At 53.1% G+C, this 27931-nt stretch overlaps 1 protein-coding gene across 1 annotated transcript; it reads left to right on the top strand.

The window, feature by feature from the left end:
* Positions 1-442: 442 nt before the first annotated feature.
* RNF19B (ring finger protein 19B) lies at positions 443-27022 on the top strand. The gene is made up of 10 exons (XM_058819777.1): positions 443-505; positions 13419-14092; positions 19261-19466; positions 21741-21885; positions 22539-22701; positions 23099-23213; positions 23639-23779; positions 23923-24130; positions 25666-25797; positions 26378-27022. Exons 2-10 carry the CDS (start codon positions 13530-13532, stop codon positions 26856-26858), a joined length of 2154 nt encoding a protein of 717 aa, XP_058675760.1. The 5' UTR covers positions 443-505; positions 13419-13529; the 3' UTR covers positions 26859-27022.
* The last annotated feature ends 909 nt before the right edge of the window (positions 27023-27931 follow it).

The following is a 27931-nucleotide window of genomic DNA, read 5'->3' as shown; positions in this document are numbered from 1 at the left end:
GCTGAGGAACACGTGGGGCTGAGAACAAAGAACTGATGGAGGGAGTGGGAAGGTGGGCAGAGCTCAGGGGACAGGGGTGGAACTGCTGCAGGTAAGATGAGAGCCTGTTTGCTCTGAGCCTGCTTCCCCTGGCTGCCTCTGCTCCCTCTCCGTTCCCTTCCAGATTTGTTGAACCACAAAGCCACCACTGCCTGCTGTCCCCTGCTGTCGCCCTGTCCTTCCCGCTGCAGTGGGTGATACCAAGCGAGGCCCTGGGAGGTGGAGGAGCAGAGGATGGGATTCCCCTGCTGTCGCTGTGGCAACGCTGGGCAGGGAAGCAGCAGCAGCAGCAGCAGCGGGGTGCGATGGGCGGCTGCGTGGCGTGGAGGGAGCGCTGGGGAGGCTGCGGGGGCCGGGCTGCGCTGACATCACGCGGGGAGGTGGCGCAGGGGGAGCGGGAGTGGGAAAGGGAGAGCGGGGAGACTGCGGAGGGGAGAGCCGGCACCGGACTGGGCTCCGGGGACAGGTAAGGGATGGCAGCGGGGCAGGGGGGCTCTGTGAGATGCTGTGGGATCAGCGCCTGCCTCGGCATCTCTCGGGGGGATGGCTGCTGGGCAATGGGAATATTATACAATGCCTGAACAGCCTGGCACAGCAGGGCTTGGCTGTGGGACAGTGAGGGCAGGTCAGAGCCCAGCTGGCTGGTGCAGGAACTGGTGCAGATGCTTCCCCCCAGGAGAGCAGCGTGTATGGCACTGGTGCTGTACTGGGAACAGCCAGGAGCACCTGCACTTCCAGAACAGGATAAATGGGCTGGAGAGCAGCCCTGGTCCCTGGCTGGAGAAGGAGAGCAGAGTTCTCCCTGGGGATGAATTTCATCAATTTCTCATTGATGAAATTAATCAGAAGTTTGAGACTCCATCCCCTGAGTTGCATTTACCTTAGAGCAGAGCCGGCACACTGGGACCGAGCCCAGCAGCGCGTTTGTGGTGGGAATCCTAAACTGCACATCCCCAGCAGCCTCAGCACTTCCCTGCCTGTGCCATAGCTCTGGGGAAGGCAGCCAGGTGCATGGGCACTGCCAGCAGCTCTCTGCATGTGGATCCTGGGGATTGCAGACCTGGAAGGCAAAACAACCAAGTCCTTGAAGCCTCTCTGGGTGTCGTGTTGCCTTTTAGCACAAGGGTTGCATAACGGGATCTTGTTTTGTTAGCAGAGGGAGTGAGGGTGACAGTCACCTCTGCCCAGCAGTACCTGCGTGCTGTGCTGGCCCGTGCTCCTGGGGGAATTTCATCTTTTTCTTAATCCAAGAGTTGGGCTGGTTCCCTGCTGCTCGTGGGATCCCACAGCAGTGGGGTGTAGGGACTCCACACCTACACTCAGGCTACACAGCCTTAGCAAAGTAGAAAATGAGTTTGTGGGCACCCCCTCATGTGTGCTGACCTGATTGTGGCCTGTCAGGATTCTCAGTTGAGGAAAACACAGCTGGGGTCAAAAGCACAGTGTTGGTGACCCCTGTGGGTGTCAGAAACCAGTATGAGGGTGGAGATGGAAGAGGCACAAAGTAGAAACCTTGCTTGAAATCCAAGAACAGGGAGAGGCCAATGCTCCTGTCACGACCATTTTGTTGAACCAACACATTTCCCAAGGCATTCAAAGGGCTGGGGGCTGTGACCCAGTGGGACCACAGAGGAATGCTTGAGGTGTAATTGCAACAAGAAGCATAAATATGCTTTAATTAGGGAAGAAATTACTGTGTGAGGCACAATCCCTCCCCACCAAGGCACCCATGCTGGGTCTACTGGGACCACCTGGGAGCAGCCCATGTGGCCACAGTGCTGCTTATGGGATGGAAAGTGCCAACAGCAAGAGCTTGTGCTGCTCTGTGGGGCTTCTCTGGGGGCAAGGGGTGGCAGCCCCACGCTGGGAGGGTGACAGGCAGTGCTGTCACCCAGCTGGCTGCAGGGCCAGCTGCATCCCAAGCCTCTGGCATGGGCGGGCAGGGAGGGGAGGCCCCATCAGCTGCTCTGTGCCAGCCCTCAGCTCTGCCCAGGGCAGCTGTGCTGGGAGGGAGCCAGCTGGGGATGGGCCCCTGTGCCCCAAGGGGGACCTCACTGGGCACAGCCTGAGCTGGGCTCCCAGGGCCAGCTTGGGAAGGGTGCAGGGAGGAGTTAACACTGCTGTTCTTCCGCAGTTTCATTCCCCAGGTTGTGGTTCTGCATGACCAGCAGCAGGACTGCCTCAAAGTCATGTTCCAACTTGATTTTTTTTCAAGGTTATTCAAAATTCAGTGCAGGAATGGCACCAGGACCTCTCACAAACAGAAAGGCCAAGTCACCCCCTCCTAGTCCTTGACCTTCTCTGTGGCTCAGCTGGCTCTCCCTGCTTTCCCCCATTCTTGCCTACACTGCAAAAGGGATGATCATGTGAATATTACAAAGCCTGGCATCTGCACATCAGCTGCAGCAGCTGAAGCTCTGCCATGCTCCCGGTGCCTTGGTGTGACCCTGTCCCCACAGCCATGCTCTGTCACCTGTGTGCTCAGCCCCCACCACAGGCTGTCACTGCCAGGCACTCAATAATACAGAAATAATTAACTGGGAACTCGTGCTCCCTTTGGGAAAAGTGCTATGGATCTGTGAGCCTCTGCAGAGACCTGGAGCATCAGGAGGAGCTGCCTTTGTGCCAGTGTCCAGAGAAGGCCCTGGGAGCTGAGCCAGGTCCTGTGAGACATTTTAATCCTGCCTATTTCACAGGCTATCTTGGCCACCACTCCACTGCAGTGAACATTTTCCCCTTCCTTTGTTGGGGCACTCACAGGCACCTACCTGGTGTTTGTTTTCACTCCTTATCTGGTGCCACTGGGAGCAGGCAGGGCAGCAGTGCAGCAAGGAGAGTCAAGGAGAGTGGGAATTCACATTCCTGCCACCCTGGCTACCCTGGAGACCCTCAATCCTCTCCCTAAACCCAGGCTGAAATTTCTTTCTGCTGAGGTAGCTGTTTGTTAAATAGTTGAGGTTACTTGAGTAATCAATAGTTCTCTGGTTCCCAACAGAAATATTATCCCTCTGGCCAAATCAGCTTTTCTATCTTTGCTATAAACCTGCTCCTGACTCTCAGCTGTTGAAGGATGGAGGTGCATTCCTGATTTACCTGCACAGAACCCCAGTCCTCTTCTTCCCTCCTGCCAGCACCACTTTTTCTCTCTGAGGTTGAGCTGTAAGGGCTGGAAGCACACGGAAAAATCACTGGAGTCATTCAGTCTCAGCCCTTCTCTTGGCCTTGCCCCAAGAGCTCCTTCTCTGTGCTTGCTGCTCCAAGGAGAGAGGTGAGAGTCAATGGGATCCTCATGGCCAAGGGCACTGCTGACACAACTCCCAGGCCATGGACTCCAAAACAACTTAGCTGAAGAAAAATTGTTCCCATCCCACAGCAGGAGCTGTATCCCAGAGAAGCAGGGCTGGAAGACAAGGCACACAGTGAGGTTCCGTGGCTGCACATAAATTTTCCTTGCAAACAGGCAAAGGCACCAACTCCCAGGAGCTGGATTCCTGCTTCCACCCCGGCAGCCAAAGGCTGGGCTGTGGCTCTGGGCTCCAATTTCTTGTGACTGAAGGAGGCCACGAGGTTTGTTCTGCTGCTGGGCCAGTGGAAACAGCCTTGCTGTGCATTGTGAGCATCTCTGCACATCTCTGTTCTTTCCAAACCAGAAAAGGTCACAGAGACCCAAGAGAAACCCACTTCCCTCCTTCACTGAACTCCTTCTGCCTCGCACATGCTTTTGTTGCCATCCCTTGCTTGCCAAAGGCAGGAACAAACACTGGGGTTTGGCAGGGCTCAGAGCCTTGGCGTGTTGGATGGGAAAGAGGCATTCTTGGTGCTCAGCCCGGGGACAGGGCTCTGCTCCACATCCTCTGCCAGATTTTCCAGCTGCGATTTCGCTGCTCATCCCATGCTGAGGGCACCGTCCTGGGGATGGGGAGCACCCCTGGGTGCTGGGCTGTGCATCCTGCAGGAGATCCGTGGAAGGGAGAGGGAATAGCTGGAGCAGCATCCAGAGCTGTGTGAACCCCTGGGTGCTGCTGAGCTGAGCTTCACATCCAGGGAGAAGCACAGGAGCTGGTGCTGCCCTGAGAGGCTTTTCCCCAATTCCAGGGGAGCAGGGAAAGGCAGAGGGAGGCCATGTAAAGCCAGGCTGTCTCTGCTTTGGTTAAATAGGGCTGTTTTTGCTGACAGCTCCTCCTGAGAGCCTGCAGGGAGGGATTCTGTAGCTCAGAGGCAGCTGAGAGGCTCTTGGCAGCTACTGCTGTTTCAGTGTCAGGCACTGGACTTTTCCTGGTGCTCAGGGGAAAAGGGATGGCAGGGCTGGGCAGATGAGAGTCTGCTGCCTCCCTGTTAGAAGGATGCTCTGGAGCAACAGCAGGGCCTGATTTCAGAGAAGCATTTGAGGTCTCAGTGCACACTGATCACCCCAGAAACATCCTCCTCAATTTTCTGCAGTGCACAGGCCAGCCTGAGGCAGCACAGGGGGCAGTTTGCTCCAACACTGGTTAAGACAGCCCACAGATGACAAGCCCCAGTGAGGGATGAGTGTTTCTCATGGTGGTGAAGGGCTGAGGGAGAGGAGGGAGGGAGAAGAGGAATTTCCTGGTTGTGGTGAAGGTGGGTTGTGCTTGTAGTTAGAGAGAATGGGCTTGTGGTCACTGCATGAGGTTGGGGGAAGGAAGGCGTGGGTCAGCAGCAAAACCCAGCAGAACAAACCCCATTTGCCTTTCCATGGCAGCCCGGGAACGAAGGGCAGCTCCCCTCTCCCTTTGGCCACCTTGTGCTGCAGAAACAGAGCACAGGGGAACAGCCCTGGACTGAGCTGGGGACAGGGGCCTGGCAGCCAAGGGTCAGATCTCAGCTGAGACAAGGGAACCCTGAGCAAGCACATGTTCAGAGTGAGAGGCTCACACATTCCCCACACCTGGTTAATGCTGGCTCAGCCCTCTGGAAAATGACAAACGTTTTCCTTGCTGTGGGGCCAGAGAGCTGTGCTGGGAGCTCTCCCTGCTCCCCCAGCCTGGCTGCAGGCAAGAGGTGCTGCTGGCAGGGCCCAGAATCGCTGTTCTTTCCCCTTTTCACAGCTGTTGCTGGTTATGAAAATGGGACTGTTCCCCAGGCAGTTCTCAGCAGGAACTGCCCTTTCCAGGGCTGATCACATGGGCTCTTTCTTCCCCTTCCCACCTCCTGACAGCAGTCACAGTTTTGGGTACGCTCTAGTCTTGGCAAAGCACTGCCCTTCCCTGCTCCTCTTCCTCACATGACACACAGGAGAGAGAGGCTGTGGCCTGTGGAAAGGGAATGTTTGTTCCTGGACTGAGATCAATACAATTCTTGAGCCAGTCCTCCTCCTCCCAAAGCTCAGAGAGAGACAGAAGAAAAGTTGGGATCATTCTCACACAGTTGGGATTTAATTTACACCCCAAACTGTCAGTCTGTCCTAGCACAGAGGTCCTGGCACCAGCTCCCCTTTTCCCAGTGCAGGATGGGGAGGCAGAGCTTGCAGGAACACCAGGGCATTTTGTGGAACGTTATATCACACCTGGTGCAGTGTCAACAGCACAAAGAAACACTGAGAAAAGCTTAGGGAAGGCAGGAAGGAGACAGCAGGGCTTGGTGCTGCTGGAAGCTGAGGGTCAAACAGCTCTGCAGGCAGTGAGACTGTGCAGGAGCTAAAACAGATTTCAGGGTGGGAAAGCCCAGGGTTCAGAGCTTAAGCCAGTTTGTAAGAGAAAAGAGCTGGACTAGCAGGAAAGGGGAATGACTCCAGGCCAGCTTTCTGAGCTTTCTGGCAGTGCTGGATGCTCAGAGGACACTGATGGCACAGAAGGAGGTAGGTTTGGGCCACATCCTAGCCAGGAAATTGGGAGTCCTTTGGAAAACCCAAATAATGCAAGTGAGCTAAGTCAGAGAAGAGTGGTCTGGCTAAGGCCAGTCTGAATAATTCCTTCCACTCTGCTTTCCTCTTTGGTGCAGTGAGGCAGGAAGCTGAAAATTCTCTGGCTGGTTTTGGGAGTCCAGAGGTCAGTGACCACTGATCATGATGGCTCTGAGGAACAGATGAGTGTGTTAGCACCCAGCTCCCTCCTGACTCCTTAGCACACATCCACAGAATTTCCTGGCTTTTTGTTTCAGAACTCAGGGAAAATTCCTGCCACCGGCGCTGAGTTAAACTGAAAGTTGGTAAATTCAGGAGGCTTCTTTTGACAAGGGACTAACCTTTGGAATTGCCTCGAGAGCTGGTAAAGTCAAATAATAACTGGCTTGGAAAATCCTGATGGTTTTATGAGCTTTCACAATGTCTGCACTTCTGTACCCAGACAAGGGTCACCACACTGCTCCAAGGCATGAGCAGAGGGATAAAGGAAGAGTTCTCTTCCTGCCTTTCCCTATCCTGGTGTGATTGCCATCGCTCAGCTCTGTAAAGCACAGGAATTACTCCAGGCCAGAGCAGAGTGGCTGGAATGCTGAGCCTGTTCCATAAACCTCACTTTGGGATGAGAATTCAGATCTCTCCATGACCTCCTGACAAGTGAGGGAATGTGGATGTGGCCATTGCTGAAGGGGCTTCAGAAAACCCTGCTGAGAGCAGTTTGTGCTCTTGTCCTTGGAGGTTCTACCGAGACCTTTCCCTTTCTAGGTGCTTTGTGGGATTGAAGCCCAAACCTCCTTGGAGGCCAGGCAGCCACAGGGACAGGCTTCGTCCACCACCTGCCCATGGCAGCAGGTCCCAGTGGTGCTCAGTTCACTGGAGCTTTCTCCCACCAGCAGGTCCCTGTGAGCAGTGGATGATGCCCTGGCAACAGGGACACTGCAACATGCAAGCCCCAAAACTGCAGTGCCTGCTCCACTACACAGCAAAATAGGTCGTGCATCAGCAAATGAAAAAGGACAGATGGTGTCTGCTAATACAGCTTAGTTTATGGCCTGCAGGATTAACTCACTAGTTGTCACGTCTGCAGAAAATAGGAAATGGGTGGGTCAGCTGGAGGAAATGTGTGGTGTGCCCAGCCCTACCTGTGCTGTGGGATGCACCAGCTGGAGAGGATGTCAGAGATCCTGTGAGGTTTTGAGATGTTGCTGATGGGCTGCCAGTGTCTTTGGGGGGCTCTGAGCACTGGAGATGCTGCCTTGTACCAAAGCCTCCCTGCCCACCTTGGATTCCACAGTCCCACAATCACAGGGATTGATGTGAGCTGAGCAGGGATCTCCAGCAAACACAGGGACATCCCTCTATGGTGTCTGCTCCAGCAGCTCTGCAGGAGGGGCCCACAGCTTCCTGTCCTGTGCCAGCTGCAGGACAGCTCCAGTTCAGCCTTTTGAACTCCCCAGCACCCACGTGTCTGCAGGAGTAAGACTGAAAGCTGAGGCAGAAGCCTCAGGTCTTTTCAATGCCTCCTCTGTGACACACTGTTCTCCTTTCCTGGAAACCAGGCCAGTGCCTCACTCTGTTCTCCTTGCAGAAATCCAAGCCCGTGCCAGAGCTCTGCCTGGTTCATCTGCTCTCTGAAGGGCAGGACAAACTCTTCCTTAGCTCTCCATGGGTGCTCCTCCTCAAGATTTCACTTTGATCTTGCTGCTTCTGCTGTGGCCAGGTTTGCTCATGTCCTGACGCTGCAAGGTTTGCTCAGCAAGACGCTGAGCATCCCAAAAAGAAGCTGGCATCAGGGAGATACTCCAGAGCCAGGAGCATGCCATGCCATGCCATCTCCATATCTCTTGGCTTTGTGCTGTCACAGGTGTTTGTCACCACCCTTCTAACCACAGCCAGCCATCACAGGCACTGATGTTTTCTCCAGTGACTAATTTGCCTGTGTTTACATCAACACCAAACATTTAATTGTCTATTGAATGACTCAGGTGAGGAGGGAGTCTGCCTCCTTCTTGCCACATGGATCTGGCCAGCCCTATCCTGATGGCAGCATCCTACAGTGCTAAACCTTCTCAGCTATAAATCCCCCATCATTAAGGGTAGCAGGTCAGTGGTGAGAGTGACTTGGGAGCGGGGATCATTGTCACTTTTATCCCCAAAGCTGTTCAGCGAGCGTGGAGGTGAATAAAGAACGCAGAACAGCCTGTGCTTTTATTACAAAAGGAAATGCTGCTTTTTGTAGAGGGGAAAAGCATGTCAGATTACTATTATAAGTAATTGCTTAATGGTCCCTACCTCTGCGTCATTGCTGAGGAATATCCGAGTCCCTTTTTGGGGTCTCTCCTCACTGCACGTGTGTCACCAACGGGGCCAGGCTGTGGCCATCCCAGCTGTGGGAGCCCTGCAGGAGACAGGATGGGGGAGCTATGTGGGCATGAGAGCCTCCACATTGTTCCCCCTCGAAATCTCCCCACCTCCCACCTCTTTTATCAGCTGCTGACAAGCCTTGCCATGTGTGTAGGCGGCTCCCAAGCTTCCAAGACGATTCCCCGCTCCCCCCAGCTGCCACCCGTGAGAGGAGCGCCCAGGATTTCGGGGAGGGGGAGCTCAGCATTCCCCCGGCTGCCGGCCTGTTCTGCAGGGCCTGTTGTGATGCTGTCAGAGAGCTCCATGTGGTAACTCTCCCTCTCTCTCTATCTCCCAGGATTTCACATGACAGCCTCTTCCCCAGAAAGTCACAGCAGGGAGTGGAAGATTGCCGTGCGTGTGTGGGTGTTAGGAGGGAGCAGAGTGGGATGGGGAGATGGAGGGGAGAGGAGGTGTAACCACAGACTAAACCAGAACAAATCCTCTTGGAAGAGCCTTGCATTTCTGATCCCAAGGCTCTCATCTCCTGCCTCTTCCTCTTCATTTAAAAGTATGTCAATCCTTGTTAAGTCCAGCAGAGAAAAGAGAAGTCAAGCACAATCATCTCCTTCCTTCCCTGAACACATCTCGGGGGACCAGGAGAGGCAAACAGAACACGAACTAAGTGGATAGAGGCAGAGATGTGCACACTGGGGAGAGCCTTCCCCAGCCTCAGGTGTCCTCCCTGGAGAGACACAAGGGGCCTTTAATGACATCTCCATCTGACAAACGATCACAGTGCCTGTCATGAGGAGCCAGCGCTTCCCCGGGGCCCTGGCGAAAATGACCCCAATGAGCTTCAGTTCTTGCAATCACAGCTGCTCCCCGTGAACGTTCAGTGTTCATCCCGCACAGCTCCGGGCTCTTGGGGTTAAACCTCGCCGAATGCCTCGGGCAAGCCGAGATTGACATCCCTGCCCTGGAGCTGGGACTTCTAGAAGAGGAGTAGGGAAGCCCACATGGCCCTGGCACAACTCTGCAGGGCAGGGAGCTGGGGGGACACCTCTCAGTGAACTTCTGAAAGGTTTAAAATTCTCTCTGTGCTACTTAAATCTGTCTGTCCCTCTCATCCTCCTCCACATGCTGCGAGTGCAGCACATCTCAGGTAGGGCTCATGGTGGGTCCTCAGCAGAGAGACCCCTGAAACTGCCATCTGCATTTTGGCATCCTGATGCACCTGGATCACTTGAACAACCCTGGCCGTCCCACCTTAATAGGGCCAAAGGTCTCAGCCTGCCCAGTAAAACCAGAGCTGAGTCATTCTTGGGCCTCCCTGTACAAAAACGAGGAAGAATTCCTGGTGTAAAACTGCTCCCCTCCTTCCTGCATTTCATCAGCAAGCAGCAACACGAGCTGGGTTTTCTCTGAACTGTGCAATGCAGCCCTTGAATAACCCACTCACCCCTTCCTGGGAAAAGTGGGAGAAACCCTGAGGAGACCCAGGGACTTCCAGAGAAAAGAGGCAGTGCCAGGGAGGGGTTCACACCTCAGTGCCTGCATTCCAGAGGTTTGAGGCAGCTTGGATCTTTGTGTGTCCTGAAATAATTGTTTCAACACCCCCTGTGTCCTGCAGGCCAGGGAGGAGAGCACCAGGCAGGTATTTCCCATACCTGTGATATTTGGGTCACCTGGAAGGGGGGAAAGGTGGGCAAAGGGGATGTGGTAGGAGCTGGAATTTCAGTTTTATCGGCTGCAAACATAAACAGATGTGCCTCTTGCCACAGCAATGTTCCCGGCCAGGCACACCCCAGTTCCTCCATGCAGTGTGACTTTCACAATCCCTTCCCAGCAGCTCAGCCTCTGCTTTCACTCTCTGAATTACCAAGGGGAATTTTCATTACATCACCAGAGGCTCTTCCTCCTCGACAGTGACAGAGCTGTCACTCTGCCTTTCAGGGGGTTTTTGGGGTGTGGGTGACGAGGATATTTCTCTGGAAAGAGAAATACCTCCCAAAAGCAGGTCCAGCCCAGCTCAGCCTCCCCAGGTGGCTCTATCCAGGCTGGGAACGGCACTGGGCAGTGTGGGGTGGCTCCAACCGGTGTCTGGACAAAGCCTTCCTGGGGGATACAGCGCTTTCAGGCAGCTTTAAAAGCCGCCTGTGCCAAATCCAGCGGGGTCGGAAGTCAGCAATCTTCCAGCTTTCTGCCAGCGTAAGCAAAAGCCAATTTGCTATTGGAGCTGGGATTTGCAGAACGATTCGCTGCAGCGTTTGAATCCCCCCCGCCACGCCCCCGCCTTCTGTATATCTTTTTTTTGTTTGTTTGGTTTGGGTTTATCTTTTCAAATATCCCCCAGTTTAACGGTCAGGCTGGTGGCAGCTTCCCCGCAGCTCCGGGGAGGGGCTGATGTGATCTCACTCCCAATCCGGTGACTTCCCAATCAGCCTCTTTCCCTCCCTGGCAGCTTGCTTTCCTGCCCTCTGCTTCCAGTTCCTGGCTGTTTGTCTTGGGGTGGTTTTGTTGGTTTGGGTTTTTTTTTTTTTTTTTTTGAATCAAAACAAACTACCGGGTTCAAACTGCTCGTCAGGAACACGCTGAGCAGGAGCCTTTGCTCCTGGCAAGGGCTGTGGAAACTCGCCATGGAGAAACACCTTTGCCATGGAGAATTTGATTTTAAGTAGCTGGGATGTCTCTGAACCACAGTAGGGAAATCTGTATCTCAGAGCTCCATAAAAGCATTGAGTTCCCTCAAATATATAACCTCTGCACAGCTTGGGAGGAGGGAAGATGGCTCTGAAGTCACTCGGATTTACCCTGGCCTCCCCCAGCCTTGCTGCTATCGTGATTCCTCATATAAGGCAGTGAAGAGTCATTTCTGCCCCACCAGCCCATCCTTTCCCAGGAGCTCCAGATGGTTTTGCTCTCTTATGTCTGCACTACTGGTAATTCAGGCCCGTCTCACATTAGCTTTTGAGCTGAAACCTTCCCACAATTAGTTGGAGTCTGCTTCTGCGCTGCAGAGGACGTAGGGCTGAGCTGGCACAGCGCTGTCTGGGAGATCCATCCCACACAAGTCCTGTTCAGGTTTCTCTATTTCAGTCAAGAGTGTGATTTTTCTAGTGAAATCATCAAAGCAAGACAGTCTCTGCCACAGATGGGCAGCGACAGCCATTTGAGAATGCCTCATACCTGGCTTGTCTCAAGAAAATAGTAGTTAATTTCAATATAATCTCGTTTTACACCAATATAACATCTCTCCCTCCTTTCCCAAGGAAAATGGTTCTTTTCCTCTGGGAATTCCACACCACAAAGTATCAGGGAGATCTTCATGTCTGCCCAAGGAGCACAGCTCATTGAAAATGTGCTCCACAGACACCCTGGAAGCATCCCTGCTTCTCTTGGAGCAGAGCTGTTTGGCCCTTGCCAAATTAACTTGCTAATTAACCGGGGTTTTTTTGATCCCAGGCAGGAATTTACCACTCTGAGGCCAAACCTAAGTGTGGTCCAAAACTTCCAGCTGGTCCAAAGCCCCGGAATGTGAAGAGCTGACAAATGTCTGGGGAATGCAGTCTCTGGGGAAGGACTTGGGTGTAGCAGACATCTTGGGATAAGCAGTGAGGGAGGGTGTATGCAGGCACAGAATTAATGGAGAAGGAGCACAGGGAAAAGCAGGATTGCTGCAGGGTGTTTAGGAGAGGAGGAAGCTTCATTTGTGCAGGTGATTTACTCCTTCTGTGCCTTCATTCACCCATCAGACAGGGAAGTGTCATCATTATCCTCCCTGTGCCGACAGATCTGAGGTCTTTGCCTACAGCAATCCAGCAGCACCAGCACCAAAATCCTGGTTCCTTGTTCCCATCCCAGCTCTTGGAAGGATCCTGGTAATAATAATCATGCAAACAGGCTTTGCTGAGGGAGATGATTCCAGGAACAGTGATAGCTCGGAGACAGTGATGGAGCCACACTTGTCACATGAATAACCACAGTCTGTCCAGTCAGAGCTGACAGTCTAAGGCAAGGCAGCTCCTTCTGTGCTGATTTAAGAGGCTCTTTGTAGACACAGCAGATCTTTCTGCTTCAGCTCCCCTGCATAATAAGAAGCAGCATCCTTCCTGTTAGTTTATCTGCCTTTGGATGGGATGTGAGGCTGGCAGACCCCTCTGGGCACAGGGGAACCCTGGAAGGAAACGAAGGCTTTTAACTTTCTGCATGAGTGCAGTGAGAATGTGGGTTGGAGTTTCAGTGCCTCTAAACCTGGCACTCGGGGAGGAGTTCCCAGCTGAGTAAATCTTTATGTGATCTTCAGAAACGTTACCAATGAGGGACACACTGAGAGGGACAAGGGATGGATGGATTTAGAGGGGATTCCTGAGGTTATAGACACCCCTCAACAACGAGAGATGTTAAAAAGCTAAGTGTCCCAGGTTTTTTTTTAAATAGAAACCTTTTTTTTTCTGCACAATCCAGCCACAAGATTCCCCTCATTCCAGGCCCTGGGTGAGGCAGCCATGGCAGCGCTGAGTGAGGGATGTTGAGGAGAAGATGTAAATACGAAGGGAGAGTCATAGAACAAACTGAGATGGAAGGGACCCATCAGGAATATCGAATTCAACTCCTGGCCTTATGCAGGACACTCTATGAATGCCACCATGTGTTACCCAAACACTGAGGGAATCAGGGCTCTGACGGGAAAATGGGGATGCTGAGGGGACCCGGGGCTGAGGTGAGCTGGGTATTGAGAGGAACCAAGGGCATTGAGGGGAGATAGAAGGGAGACAGGGGCGTTTAGGAGACATGGGGGCACTGAGGGGAGCAGGGGGTGCTGATGGAACCGGGAAGCTGAGGAGGGTTGGGCACTGAGGGGAGCAATGGCGCTGAGGGGAGCAATGGCGCTGAGGGGAGCAATGGCGCTGAGGGGAACCAGGCGCTGAGGGGAGATGGAGGCGCTGAGGGAAGCCCAGAACCAGAGCAGTGGCTCAGCTCTACCTCACTGAGACGCTTTAAAGCCACTTCCAGGCAACGCAGCCGCGGGACGGGGACGGGCACCGTAGACTCCGGGACTGCCCGGGGGCGGTGCCCACAACCGAAATGGCGGCGGCGGCGGCGGCCGCGCCCGGTGCGGGGCGGGACGAGGCGGGGCCGCGCTCACCCGGCCCCGGCGCCGCTCTCGTTACAGCGCGGCCGAGGCAGCGCCCGGCGGGACGCGGCGCCCGGAGCCCCCGCACTGATCCGCTGCCTCCACCTGGGACCCCGCCGCCGGTGACACCGCCGGGCTAACATCGCCGCCATGGGCTCCGAGCGGGACTCCGAGTCGCCGCGCTCCTCATCCATCCACTCGGCCGCCGCCAAGTGCCCCAAGCCCGGCCGCCGCCGCCGCCTCTCCTTCCAGAGCGTCTTCTCCGCCGCCGCCGCCTCCGCCGCGGGCGGCCGCCGCCGCGCCAAGGCCGAGCCGCCCCCGGCCGCCCCGCCGCCGCCCCCCGCCGCCCCGCCGGCCCCTCCGCCGCCGCCGCCGCCGCCGCCCCCCGAGGAGGCTCCGGTGGTCCCGGAGGGCGAGGAGGAGCTGGAGTGCCCGCTGTGCCTGGTGCGGCAGCCGGCGGAGAACGCGCCGCGGCTGCTGTCGTGCCCGCACCGGTCGTGCGGGGCCTGCCTGCGGCAGTACCTGCGCATCGAGATCACCGAGTCCCGCGTCAACATCTGCTGCCCCGAGTGCAGCGAGCGCCTCAACCCCGCCGACATCCGCCGCCTGCTCCGCGACTCCCCGCACCTCGTCGCCAAGTACGAGGAGTTCATGCTGCGCCGCTGCCTCGCCGCCGACCCCGACTGCCGCTGGTGTCCGGCCCCCGACTGCGGGTGAGTGATGCGGGTGGCGCTGGGGTGATGCTGCTCCGTGCTGGGACAGCCCGGGCAAAGGGGGACCTGCTTGTCTCTCTATGCTGGGACAGCCTGGGGAGTGGGGAACTGCTGTCCTCCTGTTCTCTCCGTCCTGGGACAGCGTGTCCCTTCCATCCTGGGACACCTTGGGGAGTGGGGAACTGCTGTCCCCATAGGGTTCTGTCCTCTCTGTCCTGGGACAGCGTGTCGCTTCCACGGTGGGACAGCTTGGCAGGGAAACCTGCTGTCTCCTTAGGGTGCTGCCCCATCTGTCTGCCCTGGGGTGTGTTGGGGAGGTAGACCCTGCCCTGGAGGGATGCTGCCTGTCCCCAACACATGCTGGGATAGCTGGGTGAAGTAGAATCCGCTATATTGCTGCCTATCCCCAGCACGTCCTGCGGATGGCATCCCGGCTGGGATGGCACTGGGATCACTGTCCTGCCCCACGTGTGTCCCAGGATGGCACAGAGAGGGGTGGCTCACCCTCAGTAGGGTGCTGCTGATAAAACACATCTGGTCCTGCTGTGTCCCATGAAGAGCCCTCATCACAGAGGTTCTTTGCTTATCTGCAGTCTGTTCAGGACAGCTGGGAGGCCTTGGGTACCAAAATTCCATCTTATCCCCATTATCTCGCAAGAGCTCCAGGATTTGACCTTGGGGATTGTGAAAACACAGATTGGGTAGGAGTGATATGACTTGAAGGGGGTTTTAGCAGAGCCATCGCTTCCCTAATAGAACAGAAACCTTTTTTCCTGCACAAATGGTAAGTGTGGACTTTCCCAGCTGTGCATTTCTCTGCCAGTCCTGGGGACAGTGCATGGGGACAACGCTGCAGCCTCCAGCGGTGGGGAAGAAGGAACAGTAACCAGTCACTTTTTCCCAGTGAGGACAGGAATACACAGCACAGAGGAGTGATGTTGACTCACTGTCTGCTGCCCAAGTGAGGAAACGTCTGTCTGTCCAGAAGTCAGCCCAGCCAAGCCTGATGACTGTGTAGTTATGAACGTGTTGCTTTCATTTTCTCTTCCCTTTTCTTTTAAACGAGCTCTGTTCGGTTTCTGTTTGGGGCGCGAGCCAAAGCTGCCTGGAAAAGGGCTTGGTCGGGGAACTTAAGAGAAGTGCTGTGAAGTTGAGCTACTACTCAGCTTGGAGGGCAATTTTGGGTAGCAAGAACATGAAAGGAAAGTCTGACCTAGTAGTCGGAATGGAAAAGTTGGTGGGAGGGTTGTGAAGATTTAATCAGAGCCTTGTAATAGGCATCCTATGCAAATCAGTGAACCTGGCTCAGATTACCCATTTCACGGCCTCTCGAGCATCCTGTATGAGGGCTTGTTCCTTCCGAGGGTGAAGTTAACAGCAAACACCTTTGCTCCTTTCTGAAGCCAAATCAAGTGCAAGATCTCGATATTTCAGCAGCGCTGGGGATAAGATCAGGGACATAGAGCAGCCACGGAGGGAATGCCTCTGCTGGTGACCGGCTGGAGAAAATCCGGTTCCTGCTCACCGAATCTCAGCTCCTTGAGTGTTGTGATGTTATCTGTGCCCGGGATAAGGTGTACAAACAGCGGCGTCACCCGGGCTGGCTGCTTGGAAGGAACCAGCTCCAGGGCGTTGCCTCTGTGACAGCAAGGCAGCCTGATCCCTTCCATCACTTCCATCCCTTCCTCTGGGGGATTTTGGGCAGGCTGGTGCCACACTCGGCCCTTTCTCTGAGCTAAACCCTCCTCCCTGGTTCCTCACAGAGCAGGATGACATGTTGGCATCCTCCTCCAGCTGCCCAGAAGAGCAAGAAGCGACCCCGAGGCTGCTGGAGATGTTGGAGACGGCTCTGGTGGACCAGCGCTGCTGGTGTGTCTGTAGCAGCTCGAACAAAGGCTGTTGGAATCAGCCCTCCGGCAGGGAGAGGAATTAATCACCCTATTCATTCTTCCCAGCAGAGCTTGTGTGGCTGTGCTTATGTAAAATCAGGGTATGAATTATTTACAGCGGGCTTTCCCCGCTGTAGTAGTGCCGGGAGTAGTACGGAGTGTAGGGCTGGGGGCACGGCAGGGTGATGTTTGGTATGGGTGTCACCCGCTGCTGTCACCCCAACTGAAACTCGCCAGCAGCGTCATTTCAGTGTCAGAGAATCGAGGCATTCCTTTATTCCGGCCAAGATGTGCAGCAGAAATCATTTCATCCACACATGCCTGGCTTGTGCAGTGAAAATACCTCCATCCCACCTGGTTCTTTACCAGACATTTCCCATTAAAGCCCTCAAAGAAATTCATGTTAGTTGGTCTCAAATTCCATATTATTCCATCCCCTATTGGCTATTGATCCCTTCGATGCCAATTCAGCCCTCATTCTTTGGTTCTCTTATCTTTCCCCAGACCAGGTGTCTCCAGCCTCCCAGGGGGTGATGTTTGTTGATGTCCCTTTATTTCCTCTGTTCCTCCTGCCTCCTCCCAATCTGTTGATGTTCAGCTCCCCCGGCCTTTTGAAGAGAAACTTCAATTCCCCTCCCCCTGGGCAAAGGCCAACAAAACCCGTGAGTGAAGTTACAACAAAAATGCTAGAAGTTTTTGCTGAAATGATTTTGCCAAAATCATTTCCAATGCCATAGAGGAAGGGGTGGGGTGACATTCTCTGGTCACCGCCCTTGAGGTGGTGGCATCAAGGGGCAGCAGGGCTGTGACAGGACCCTAAAAGCATCCTGTGCCTTCCTCCTGCATAATTTCCTAAATGAAAGAGCCTGGCTGTGCTGCCCGGGAGGAGGAGGAGGAGAACACAACACCGGTGCGTGTTGCCATGGAAACCCTGGTCAATTGATGCGCCATCAATGGCAAAACAAATCATTTTCTGTGTTTGCAGCTCTGGTTTTTTGTTGTTTTTTTCCCCCTTGCTACAATCAGGTGGCATCGCTGTCTAGTGTTTGTCACACTGCAGCCTTCCCCAAAAGCTTGGGAGAAAAACAGAACCTTTAAAGAAAACGGAGGTGTGTGGGCTGAGATCCGTGAATGGGCAGAGGAAACTCGTGGCCATCCAAGGAGGGGGCTGGAAATGGAGCTGTGCCATTCCTGGGGTCTCAGGAAGACACTCACGTTGCTTTGTGGGGAAAACTCAGGGAGGAGAACTCAAATTTCTCTTCTTATCTAAAAGGATTGAGCCTAAAAATGGCCATTTAAGCCAGTGGAAGAGGAGAACCACTGTCCATCCAGGTCCTGCCATGTCTATTCCTCAGCATTTCACTTCCAAACCCACTTTCAAGTTGACCTTGACATGGAGATGTGTTATTTCCATCCCCACTAGACACTCCTGGAGCTTCTTTCCCCACAGCTGTGGCCTTGTGCATGATATTTCAGCTCCAGCAATAAAATATAAATGCTGATGATTTGAATTTCTTGAGTGTTTAAAAAAACCCCAACATTTTGAGTGAGGAGTTAATTTAGAGTGTGCTTAATATATTACACTGAGCTCTCCTAGGCTGCTCTTATGGTTTGAAATAGCAGTGTCACAACACAGCTGGGCACATGAAGCTTTTCCTTTCTGCTTTGCCAAGGGCAGGCCAGGGTGAGGAAATTTAGTGGGATATTCCTTAGACAAGGTGCATGGGAATCAAATTTATCCCTCCCAACCCTCTGGGTCATTTCCATCACAGAATTATATAGGAACAGAGTTGTTTGGGATGGAATGGACCTTAAAATTCATGCAGTCATGAATTGCCAAGGGCAGGCCAGGGAGTAGTGGCAGGGTGAGGAAATTTAGTGGGATATTCCTTAGACAAGATGCACAGGAATCAAATTCATCCCTCCCAACCCTCTGGATCATTTCCATCACAAAATTATATAGGAACAGAATTATAAAGGAACGGGTTTGGCTTGGAATGGACCTTAAAATTCATCCAGTCATGGGCTGGGACACTTCCAGGGATGGAGTTTTCCCATCTCTGCTCCTGCTGGGCTCAGGGCAGGTGTGTGGATGCCCAGGTAGAGCTGCAGTCGTGCCTGGCAGCCCTCAGCTGTTGTTTCTCTGGCGATGCTGTCGTAGCCTGGCAGGATGAAGTTGCTCAAACTCCCACGGGATATGAATCACTGTGGTATGACACATTCAGTGGTTCTCACGCTGCTGCCTCGGAGAAGAAGAGGCAAAATACAACTGGAGCCACACAAGCTCTGAATATGACACCTTAAATAGGAGTTGTTCTCCTCTGACCACTAACAAAAATACCCTTTTTGCCGTATGGGTGTTGCAGGACTGGGAAGGCGCTTCTGGGGTTGCTCATGTCAGCCCCTGCCAATGGAAACAGCCTCATCCTCAGTGCCTGTCAGTCAGATTTCTGCAGCACTGCTTGGTGATGCTGCTTAGGCTTCTGTGTACACAGGACACTTCCTTCTGCGCGTGCCACGCTGAGCTGGTTGAGCTTGGCCTCTCTCTCTCTTGCACAGTTGGTTATTTCACTCCAGTTTTGGCTTGTTCCAAAAGGAGGGCATTGTTCTTCACCACTCTTTGGAAAAGGAAGCTCTGAGGAGCTCGCTTGTTGACTTAGCTATGTATGGAACTGTTATTCTGGGGCTGTTATTCCACTTTTTTAGGATCATTCAGTTGATAGAAGTGCCCAGGACAAGCTCAGCTTTCCTGGACTCTTTTGGACCATCCATAGATCTGTCCTAAGGAAACAGCAAGGAGTTAGCTGGGCACACTGGGCCAGACAGATCTGCCCTGTGTGAGTTGCCAGTGAGAGCTGCCAGCAGTTACTGAGCAGGGAACAACTCAGCATCTCAAGCTGCCTGCATGAAAGGTCCCTGCCCTGAGTAACCCAATTAGCACTGCTTAATTCCAGACCCTGCAGAGCGCAGGAATGTGTCTGGTGTGGAGGTTGATGACCAGGAATGAGATGGGCTGGTGGCTCTGGGTGTGTGAATGAAGGAACTCTCACTTGGGAACTTGATAAAAGCAATTCTCAATTTTGGTAACTTCATAAAAGCAACTCTCCCCTGGTAACTATAAAAACAACTCTCACTTGGGAACTTTATAAAAGCAACTCTCACTTGGTAACTTTATAAAAGCAACTTTCACTTGGTAACTTTAAAAAAGCAACTCTTACTCGGTGACTTTATAAAAGCGACTTTCCCTTGGTGACTTTGTGTTTGGATTCCTGCCCGCAGGTACGCAGTGATCGCCTACGGCTGTGCCAGCTGCCCCAAGCTGACCTGTGAGAGGGAGGGCTGCCAGACAGAGTTCTGCTACCACTGCAAGCAGATCTGGCACCCCAACCAAACGTGTGACATGGCCCGGCAGCAGCGGGCACAGACCCTGCGCGTCCGCACCAAGCACACCTCGGGCCTCAGCTACGGCCAGGAGTCTGGGCCAGGTATGGATCCACCCTTTTCTCATCAAATATCCTCCTGGGAAGGATGAAAGTTTGACCAGAAAGTCTCACAGATGCGTGTGCTTCGCAGAAAGATTTTTAAGTGTAGAGTTTGATGAAGGAATAGAGATGGAAGCAAGTTTTGATCTAGAAGAAAAGAATTGCTGAGCCATTACTGGATAACCAAGGAGGCAAAGGATGTGTTAGTTAGAAGGGGGTTTTTATGGCTTAGAGCAAAGGATAAACCCACCTCAAAACAAAAATATATTTTTGCTAAGCAAAAAGATAGCACAGGAAAACAAGCCTGCCCATGTTGCAAGTAGAAAAAAGGTCTCTGAATTTTTCACTGCAAGAAAACTGAAAAACAACTTCTAGCTTAAACTGTAATGTACTGACTTTTAGTGATTGGAGAACAGGAACATGAATATGGTAATTACAGGAGTTATGACAGGCTATGGATAAAAGTTAAGGTATAGATTGGTTCTGCTGTATTAAGATGCTCAGCAAAGAAAAGTAAATAATGCAATGTAACAACAAGAAAAGTATAAAATGCATTGTAAGCAAAAGAAAAGTATATAATGCATTTGTAACCAAAGAAAAGTATATAATGTATTGTAACCAAAAGAAAAGTAAATAATGCATTTTTAACCAAAACCAAAGGGTCTCCAGGGCTGCCTGCAGCTGGAGCTGTCACCCACCACCCTGGGCTGCTGTAACATCTTGGATACAATAAACTGCATTTTGAAGAGCCCACATCCCTCATTTAGGCTCTTACAATATCCCAAGCTCAGAGAGACCCACCAGGCTCCAGCTCCTTGCCCTGCAAGAGTCACACCCTGATTTTTTGGCTGCTTGGCTCTCTGTGTGTGTGTGATGAGGAAGCAGCACCACCGTGCAAACCTCCTCCCCTCAAAGTCCTCCCGCAGCTGTGAAACTCAGAGTCATTTCCCCTCCTCCTGTGTGTTAGAACACATCTGATCTCTTCCAGCAGCAGCAAATAGATCAGTAGGTGATGATGTGCTTTGGGTCCTTTTGTGTCACAGCAACTCCCCTCATCCGCCCCAGCTCTGCTTGTGGCTCTTTTGATCTTGGATGTTCTTGGTTTTTTTTTGCTGATCTAAACCCTGAACAAGCAGTCACTTTTTTACTGTTGCAGCCTCAAAGCTGCCTGGTGGTGAGGAGCAGCATTCATGGCCAGCTGAGTGTGGGGAGCTCTGCTCTGTGCACTCTTAGGTCTTGCTGATGGCAGGTACCAAAAAAATGCCAACCCACAGAACTCCTCCACTGCCGGGTAGGAGCTGCTGTGTCTGCTGAGTTTGTGTTCCTTAAAAATAACTGTATTGACTCTGGAAGTGGGCAGTGAGGCCGTTTGTTAAAGCCCTGCCCTACCCCCAAACAAAATACCCTGTTTTTCCTCCTGTGTGAGGAGTTTAAATATTAATTCACTCAGTGTGGAGCTGTCGTGGGTGGTTCTGAGGTGGCTTAGCAGTGTGCTGAGGTCCAACATGCCCAGATTTAGAGAAGTCTTAGAATGGACAGCATAGAAATACCCCAGCCAGCAGAAAAACCCAGATTTTCTATGCTGTTAAAGAGATCCCTGCCAGGAAGGGCACTTAGCCATGGGAAGGGAGGTTTTTGAGACAGTGGTTTCTCCCCAGCCCGCCGTGCTGGATCCAGCCTGGTGATTAATAAGGTGTGAGCTGGGCTCACAGCTGGATTTCATCTTGCTGAGCCCTGAACCACGGCACAGCCATTGCATAACCACGATCAGATGATGCCTGAATTAAGGAAGGGATGAAAACCCCTTATCCTGCTCTGCCAGCAGCAGAGTTGTGTGTGGCTGCAGCCCCTGGTCCCCTGAATTTAGGCCAGGTTTGGGGTTTCTCCAGTGCCTGTTCTCCCAGTTGTTGTGTTGTTCTTGGCCCGTGAATCACCTCCGTGGAGCAATTCAATAATGGCTCCTTGTGCTGGGCAGGTATGACTTGTTCCCTGTGTTTAAGCCTGAATTCTGGAATACATCCCATTCAAGATTAGAACAAAGCTTTTAAAAGTGGCTGTTGTTCCCCAGCCCCTGCTGTTGGTGGGGTCTGTCACATCAAAATTAGATAAATTAAAGACACACCACCCCCTGCGAGCAGCAAAGGTGTTCTGCTGCGGAGCAAATAAAGATTTCAGTCCTTAACGAGGATCCCCTGGCTGATTGTTGGCTCTGAGGGCAGAGATGCCATCTGAATTCCCTGTTTCATGCCATCTGAATTCCGTATTTTCTCCCCTCAGCTGATGACATCAAGCCTTGCCCACGCTGCAGTGCTTACATCATCAAGATGAACGATGGCAGCTGCAACCACATGACGTGTGCCGTGTGTGGCTGCGAGTTCTGCTGGCTCTGCATGAAGGAGATCTCAGACCTGCATTACCTCAGGTGAGCAGGGCACCAGCACGTGCCTCTCTCAGGCTCAGGGCACGAGTTCACTGCCCCAGCTGGACTTTCACCCTTTTTTTATTGTTTCTGACCCAAAGAGGTGAACTCTGATCCCACTTTACAGCGTTCAGGTGCTCTTCCCACATCAAACAAAGCTCCTGATACAATTGCCTTTGAGAGCTCTTGGTGTACTGAGTATTAAACATAGACCCAACAGTGTGATAATCACCTTTTGGGGGTAAAAAAGACAGAAAACTCATTTGTGTTGTCTACTTCCTTCCTAAGTTTTGGGGGTAGAAAAGACAGAAAACTTATTTGTGTTGTCTACTTCCTTCCTAAGTTTTGGGGATAGAAAAGACAGAAAACTTATTTGTGTTGTCTACTTCCTAAGTTTTGGGGGTAGAAAAGACAGAAAACTTATTTGTGTTATCTACCTGCTCCCTAAATTTTTGGGGTAGAAAAGACAGAAAACTTATTTGTGTTATCTACCTGCTCCCTAAATTTTTGGGGTAGAAAAGACCGAAAACTTATTTGTGTTGTCTATCTGCTCCCTAAATTTTGGGTTTTATTCATGTGCACATTGAACTTGGGGTTCTCAGGAGCTCATAGGAATTGCTGGAGTGCTGATGTCATTTTTTTCCCCTTCCATGCAGCCCCTCTGGCTGTACATTCTGGGGCAAAAAGCCATGGAGCCGTAAAAAGAAGATTCTCTGGCAGCTGGGCACGTTGATTGGAGCTCCTGTGGGCATTTCCCTCATTGCTGGCATTGCCATTCCTGCCATGGTCATTGGCATCCCCGTGTATGTGGGGAGGAAGGTGAGTGTGGGGGGCAGAAGGGTTTGGGGTGTTCTCTGTGCTGAGCAGAAATTTAGAGCTGATAGGAAGGGTGGATCTCCTCACAGAACCCAAATTCAGTTTTCTCTTCTAAAGCTTCTCTTATCTCCTGGGCTTTGTGTGGGAAGGGGAAGGTGGTGGCTGATAATCCTGGTGCATTTTACATTTCTTTTGTGCCTCTGCCCTGACCCAGGAGCACCCAGGGGTTCTTTTTGAGCAACTTGTGGTTGCTTCTTTTCCTTCAACACAGACCCTGTGAGGAGATCTGTGTTCAAAATGAGGTTCTTCAAGGGCTCATGCAGCTGGCAAAGCTGTAAAATCACTTCTTAATGTCCCCTTGGACTCTGCTGTTCTCACCTGATGCTTTTTCTTCCATCAGATCCACAGCAGGTATGAGGGGAAGAAAACCTCCAAGCACAAGAGGAACTTGGCCATCACTGGTGGGGTCACCCTGTCTGTCATTGCCTCCCCAGTCATTGCTGCTGTCAGTGTGGGTAAGTGGGCTCAGCCCTGTCCCTTCTGCTGGCCCAGGAGCCACTGAGACCAGGGGGTGGCCCAGCCCTGTGCCACGGGGGTGGCTTTGGGCACAATTTGCAGGGTGCAGCTGCCTGTGGCTTTGGGCACAATGCTGTCTCACATCCTGGTGTGCTCAGGCTGGCCCACAGCCAGCACAGGGCTTGTCTGCAGCACCACAGCCCATCCTGGAGTCCCTTTGTCACACAGAGCTGTCTCCTGTCATGCTTTGGTGATGCCTTGGGGGTTCAATGCTTTTGGGGTTCCCCCACTCAGCCCACAGTGCTCCTCCACTGTCTGTCTGCATAATCGTGAATTGGAGCCTTTAAAAGCAACAAAAACACAACTGAGAGAGTCCCTAAAAAATCTTTAAGCTCCTCCTAACGCAGCTCATCCTCCTCTGCAGGAATTGGGGTCCCCATCATGCTGGCCTACGTCTATGGGGTCGTGCCCATCTCGCTGTGCCGGGGCGGTGGCTGCGGGGTCAGCACAGCCAATGGAAAGGGGGTGAAAATCGAGTTTGATGAAGATGATGGACCCATCACAGGTAATGACTGGTGATGGGAAGGGGGTGAAGCAAAATGCTCTTGTAATTAAGTGCTTTGAGGTCCTGGTGCCTCCCAAATCTGAGACATCAAAACCAAGCGTCCCCTCTGCCAATTCCAACGCCTGTGCTCTCCTTCCCCGCAGTGGCCGATGCCTGGAGGGCCCTGAAGAACCCCAGCATTGGAGAGAGCAGCATTGAGGGGCTCACCAGCGTGCTGAGCACCAGTGGCAGCCCCACAGACGGGCTCAGTGTCATCCAGGGCAACTACAGTGAGACTGCCAGCTTTGCTGCCCTGTCCGGGGGCACCCTGAGCGGGGGCGTCCTCTCAGGGAGCAAGGGCAAGTACAGCAGGTAAGGGGGCTCTGGGAAAAGCTGAGGGGACCCCAAGGCTCCCTCAGCTCTGTAGGCTCACTGAAGTGATGCTGTGGAAGCAGGTAGCTTAAAAATCATAGATAAATTGTTCATTGCATATGAAAAGTTGTCTTTTTTTTTTTTTTCCTCTTTATTTATTTCCATTCAATGCGAGGGTTAGACACGTTTCTTTCTGGAGTAATTCCCCCCAGCAGAGTTCCTGGAGCTTTGAAAGCAGCCATGTCCATAAGGGCAGGCCTCAATGTGGCCTTCCAGTGCTTAAAGAGTCTTAGTAAAAAGTTGGAGAACAACTAATTGCAAAGGAAGATAGCTATAGGACAAGGGGGAAAATGGCTTTAAAGTGAAAGAGAAAAAATTTAGATCATATGTGAGGAAGAAATTCTCCCCTGTGAGGGTGGCAAGGCCCTGGCACAGGGTGCCCAGAGAAGCTGTGGCTGCCCCTGGATCCCTGGAAGTGTCCAAGGACAGGTTGGATGGGGCTTGGAGCAGCCTGGGATGGTGGAAAGTGTGTTTGATTGTGGATAGTGGGTTTGATAGTGGAAAGTGTGTTTGATAGTGGATAGTGGGTTTGTTCTCGGGAGCTGCCCAGGAGTGTGAGTGAAGCTGCTTTGATCTAGGGGCTGTGTTGTGGTGTTTTGTGTTGGTCTGTTGTAGAATAACCAGGTCTAGGAGATCACCTGGGATGATCTGGAACCCAGAGCACCCAGGGTGGGGAGACATTGGCACAGACTGCCCAGAGAGGTTGTGAGGTCCCCATCCTTGCAGATATTCCAAGACCAGGTTGGATGGGGCTCTCAGGTCTAGGAGAAGGTGTCCCTGCATGTGAGGGTTGGAGCTGGATGATCTTTAAGGTCCTTTCCAAACCCAAACCATTCCATGATTCTGCTTCTGGAGTCAGTGCCAGTCTAGTTCTTGCAAGGAGGACAGATCCCTCCTGAGCTCCTTGAGACCACAGAGCTGATGCTTCAGCTCAATTTGGAGCAGCACAGAGCTCCTGCCTGCCCTGCTTAAAGCCATCCCAGCCCTGTTAGCCCAGCCTGGAGGCTTTGGTGCTTCCTGTTCTTCAGGCAGGGCCATGGCTCTCCAAAAGTCAGGAGGTTACACCACAGTTTTTCCTCCTAACTTGCCTGTGAGTCAGTTTGCTGGGTAATTAGAGCCACGTGTTGATGTGGCAGCCAGGATGCAGTCGCCGTGTGAGATCCATGGAAATCAGCTCTTCGCAGGAATCGTGTGAGTCATGGATGTAAACACGGCTTCACCTTCGTCATGGAAAACAGAATGGATCTGCCTGAATGCAGCCAAAAATGAGACTGAATGAGAGCAGCCACTGGGGTTAAACTGCTGTCACACTGAGCTGGGCCAGCTCATGGGGGTTCTTGCTTTCCCTTGAGGAGCAGGGATGGGATTCTTGCTTTCACATGAGGAGCAGGGATGGGTTTTGTGGTTTCCCATAAGGAGCAGGGATGTGTTGGTGCTCCCAAAGCATTTCTGAGGAACCCTCTTCTTCCCCACAGGCTGGAAGTGCAGGCAGATGTGCAGAAGGAGATTTTCCCCAAAGACTCGGTCAGTCTGGGGGCCATCAGCGACAACGCCAGCACCCGAGCCATGGCTGGTTCCATCATCAGCTCCTACAACCCCCAGGACAGGTAGGAGGACCTGGAGTGCTGAGGAGAGCGTTGGTGGAGGCTGTCCTGGAAAAATGCAGGCTCTGTGGGATGGCCGTGTTTGCACAGGGATCCATCCTTCTAGCACAGGAAGGGCTGGGGACAGTCTGGGGGCAGATTCCATGTGTGGGGAGGGGATCTGCAGAGCCCAGCACCCTCAGGGGCTGTTCTGGCACTTTGAGGGGACTCGGGAGCTTTCCTTGGCTCAGCTTTGGGATGATCTTGGCTTTGTTGGGAGGATTCAAGGAGAGCAGTGGGGTGATGAGCAGCATCTTGCTCATGTTTGGGGGTGTGATCCTCCATCCTTCTAGCACAGGAAGGGCTGGGGACAGCTTGGGGGCAGATTCCATGTGTGGGGAGGGGATCTGCAGAGCCCAGCACCCTCAGGGGCTGTTCTGGCACTTTGAGAGGATTCTGGAGCTTTGGGATGATCTTGGCTTTGTTGAGAGGATTCAAGGAGAGCAGTGAGTTGTGGGGTGATGAGCAGCATCTTGCTCATGTTTGGGGGGTTTGATGCTCCCAGTAGAGCCCAGCAATGTGAGGGTGGTGGTTGTTCCTGCAGGGAGTGCAATAACATGGAGATCCAGGTGGACATTGAAGCCAAACCCAGTCACTACCAGCTGACCAGCAGCAGCAGCACAGAGGACTCCCTGCACGTCCACACCCAGATGGCAGAGAACGAGGAGGAGGACGAGGAGGACGAGGAGGAGGAAGAGGAGGAGGACAAGCAGGAGCAGACGTGCCAACACCAAAGCTGTGAGCAGCAGGACTGCATTGGCAGCCAGACATGGGACATCACCCTGGCCCAGCCCGAGAGCATCCGCAGCGACCTGGAGAGCTCGGACAGCCAGTCCGACGACGTGCCCGACCTCACCTCGGACGAGTGCGAGTCCCCCCAGTGCCAGACTGCAGCAGGCTGCCCCCAGACCCCCCGAGCAAGAGGTGCCCAGAGCCCAAGTGCCCACCTGAGCCACTGTGCCCAAGCCGAGGGCTGCAGGCTGGATGAGATGGTCCAGCTGGAATGCATCGAGGCCAGAGTGTGAGCTGAGCACGTTCCCACTGGCACTCTGCAGCTTCTGGGCCGGGGTTGTGTCCCTGTTGGCTTCTGTTTGCCATCCTCCAGCTGGCTCCCCCTGCCTCGCCTTGGGGAGTTGTTTCTTACAGAAAAAAAACCCAACAAAAAAAAAAAAAAAAAAAAAAAAAAAAAGGAAAGGAAAAAAAAAAAGAAATCCCCCTTCGCCCTCTTTTTGTTTTAATTTATTGGTTCAAACTCTGTGAGGTGTGTAAGAGTGTAAATATGTACGTGTGTCTGTATGTCTGCAACCATCCTAAGGGACTGTTGGAATAAAGACTCTGGTTGTCATTGGGCCTGAGTCCAGCTCGTCCTTTCCAAAGGGAAATCTTCCAGCTGCCTTTGCCCACGTGAATGCTGTTCCCAAAGGCTTGGGAAGAGGAGAGGTCTCTCTTCCCCCTCTCCCTGTGCAGCAGGGCTGGGTACAGGTGAAAGGAGGGGAAGAACGGGAAAAAAAATGCAAATTTACAGCACTTGTGGAGCTGAGGATGCTGAGAGCAATGGCTCAGGTGGGACCCTGGGGACAATGTCTTTCCCCAGAGCAGTCCCAGGAACCAGAGTTATCCCTGGAATTAAATTGTTGGACCCTGTGGGCCCTCCCACAGCCACCCCAGCAAGGCCCCGTCCCCATCCCAGTGCCTGGAATTTCCCTGGAAGCTCCCTGTGGGCCACCAAAGCATCTCCTAAGTCACCTTTGGCCAAGTCACGTCTGCCCCGACCCCTCTGCTTTGCCCTGGCCCTGCAGGGCAGTCCTGGCACTGCTGCCCTGTCCCTGGCACTGTCCCACCCCAGGGCTGCCCCTTCCCAGACCCTCAGCCCGTGGGTCCTGGCCGGATCCATGGCTTTGGGGGCTGCTGGGGGCATGGGGATGGATGGGGAGGAGGTGAGGAAGGGTGGAATGGTGAAATGGCACGGCATGGCACGGCACGGCACGGCATGTCACGGCACGGCTGCTGGCTCGGCAGCAAGGGGAGGGCAGGGTGGGACACGCAGGAAAAGGTGGAGTTATCCCTTTGTCCCGGGGAGCTGGTCGGACAGGAACTG

Source organism: Ammospiza caudacuta, chromosome 25, assembly GCF_027887145.1.
Source record: "Ammospiza caudacuta isolate bAmmCau1 chromosome 25, bAmmCau1.pri, whole genome shotgun sequence".
NCBI classification, from domain to species: domain Eukaryota; kingdom Metazoa; phylum Chordata; class Aves; order Passeriformes; family Passerellidae; genus Ammospiza; species Ammospiza caudacuta.
The sequence above is the reverse complement of the archived record's forward strand: the minus strand, read 5'-3'. Positions and strand labels throughout refer to the sequence as shown.

What these genes read in the sequence shown, in the direction of transcription:
- RNF19B (XM_058819777.1), top strand. Translation starts at nt 13,530, where the DNA reads ATGGGCTCCGAGCGGGACTCCGAGTCGCCGCGCTCCTCATCCATCCAC. An exon ending in CGGCCAGGAGTCTGGGCCAG is followed by an intron (nt 19,467 to 21,740) that starts GTATGGATCCAC and finishes TTCTCCCCTCAG; the next exon opens with CTGATGACATCAAGCCTTGC. An exon ending in TCAGACCTGCATTACCTCAG is followed by an intron (nt 21,886 to 22,538) that starts GTGAGCAGGGCA and finishes CCTTCCATGCAG; the next exon opens with CCCCTCTGGCTGTACATTCT.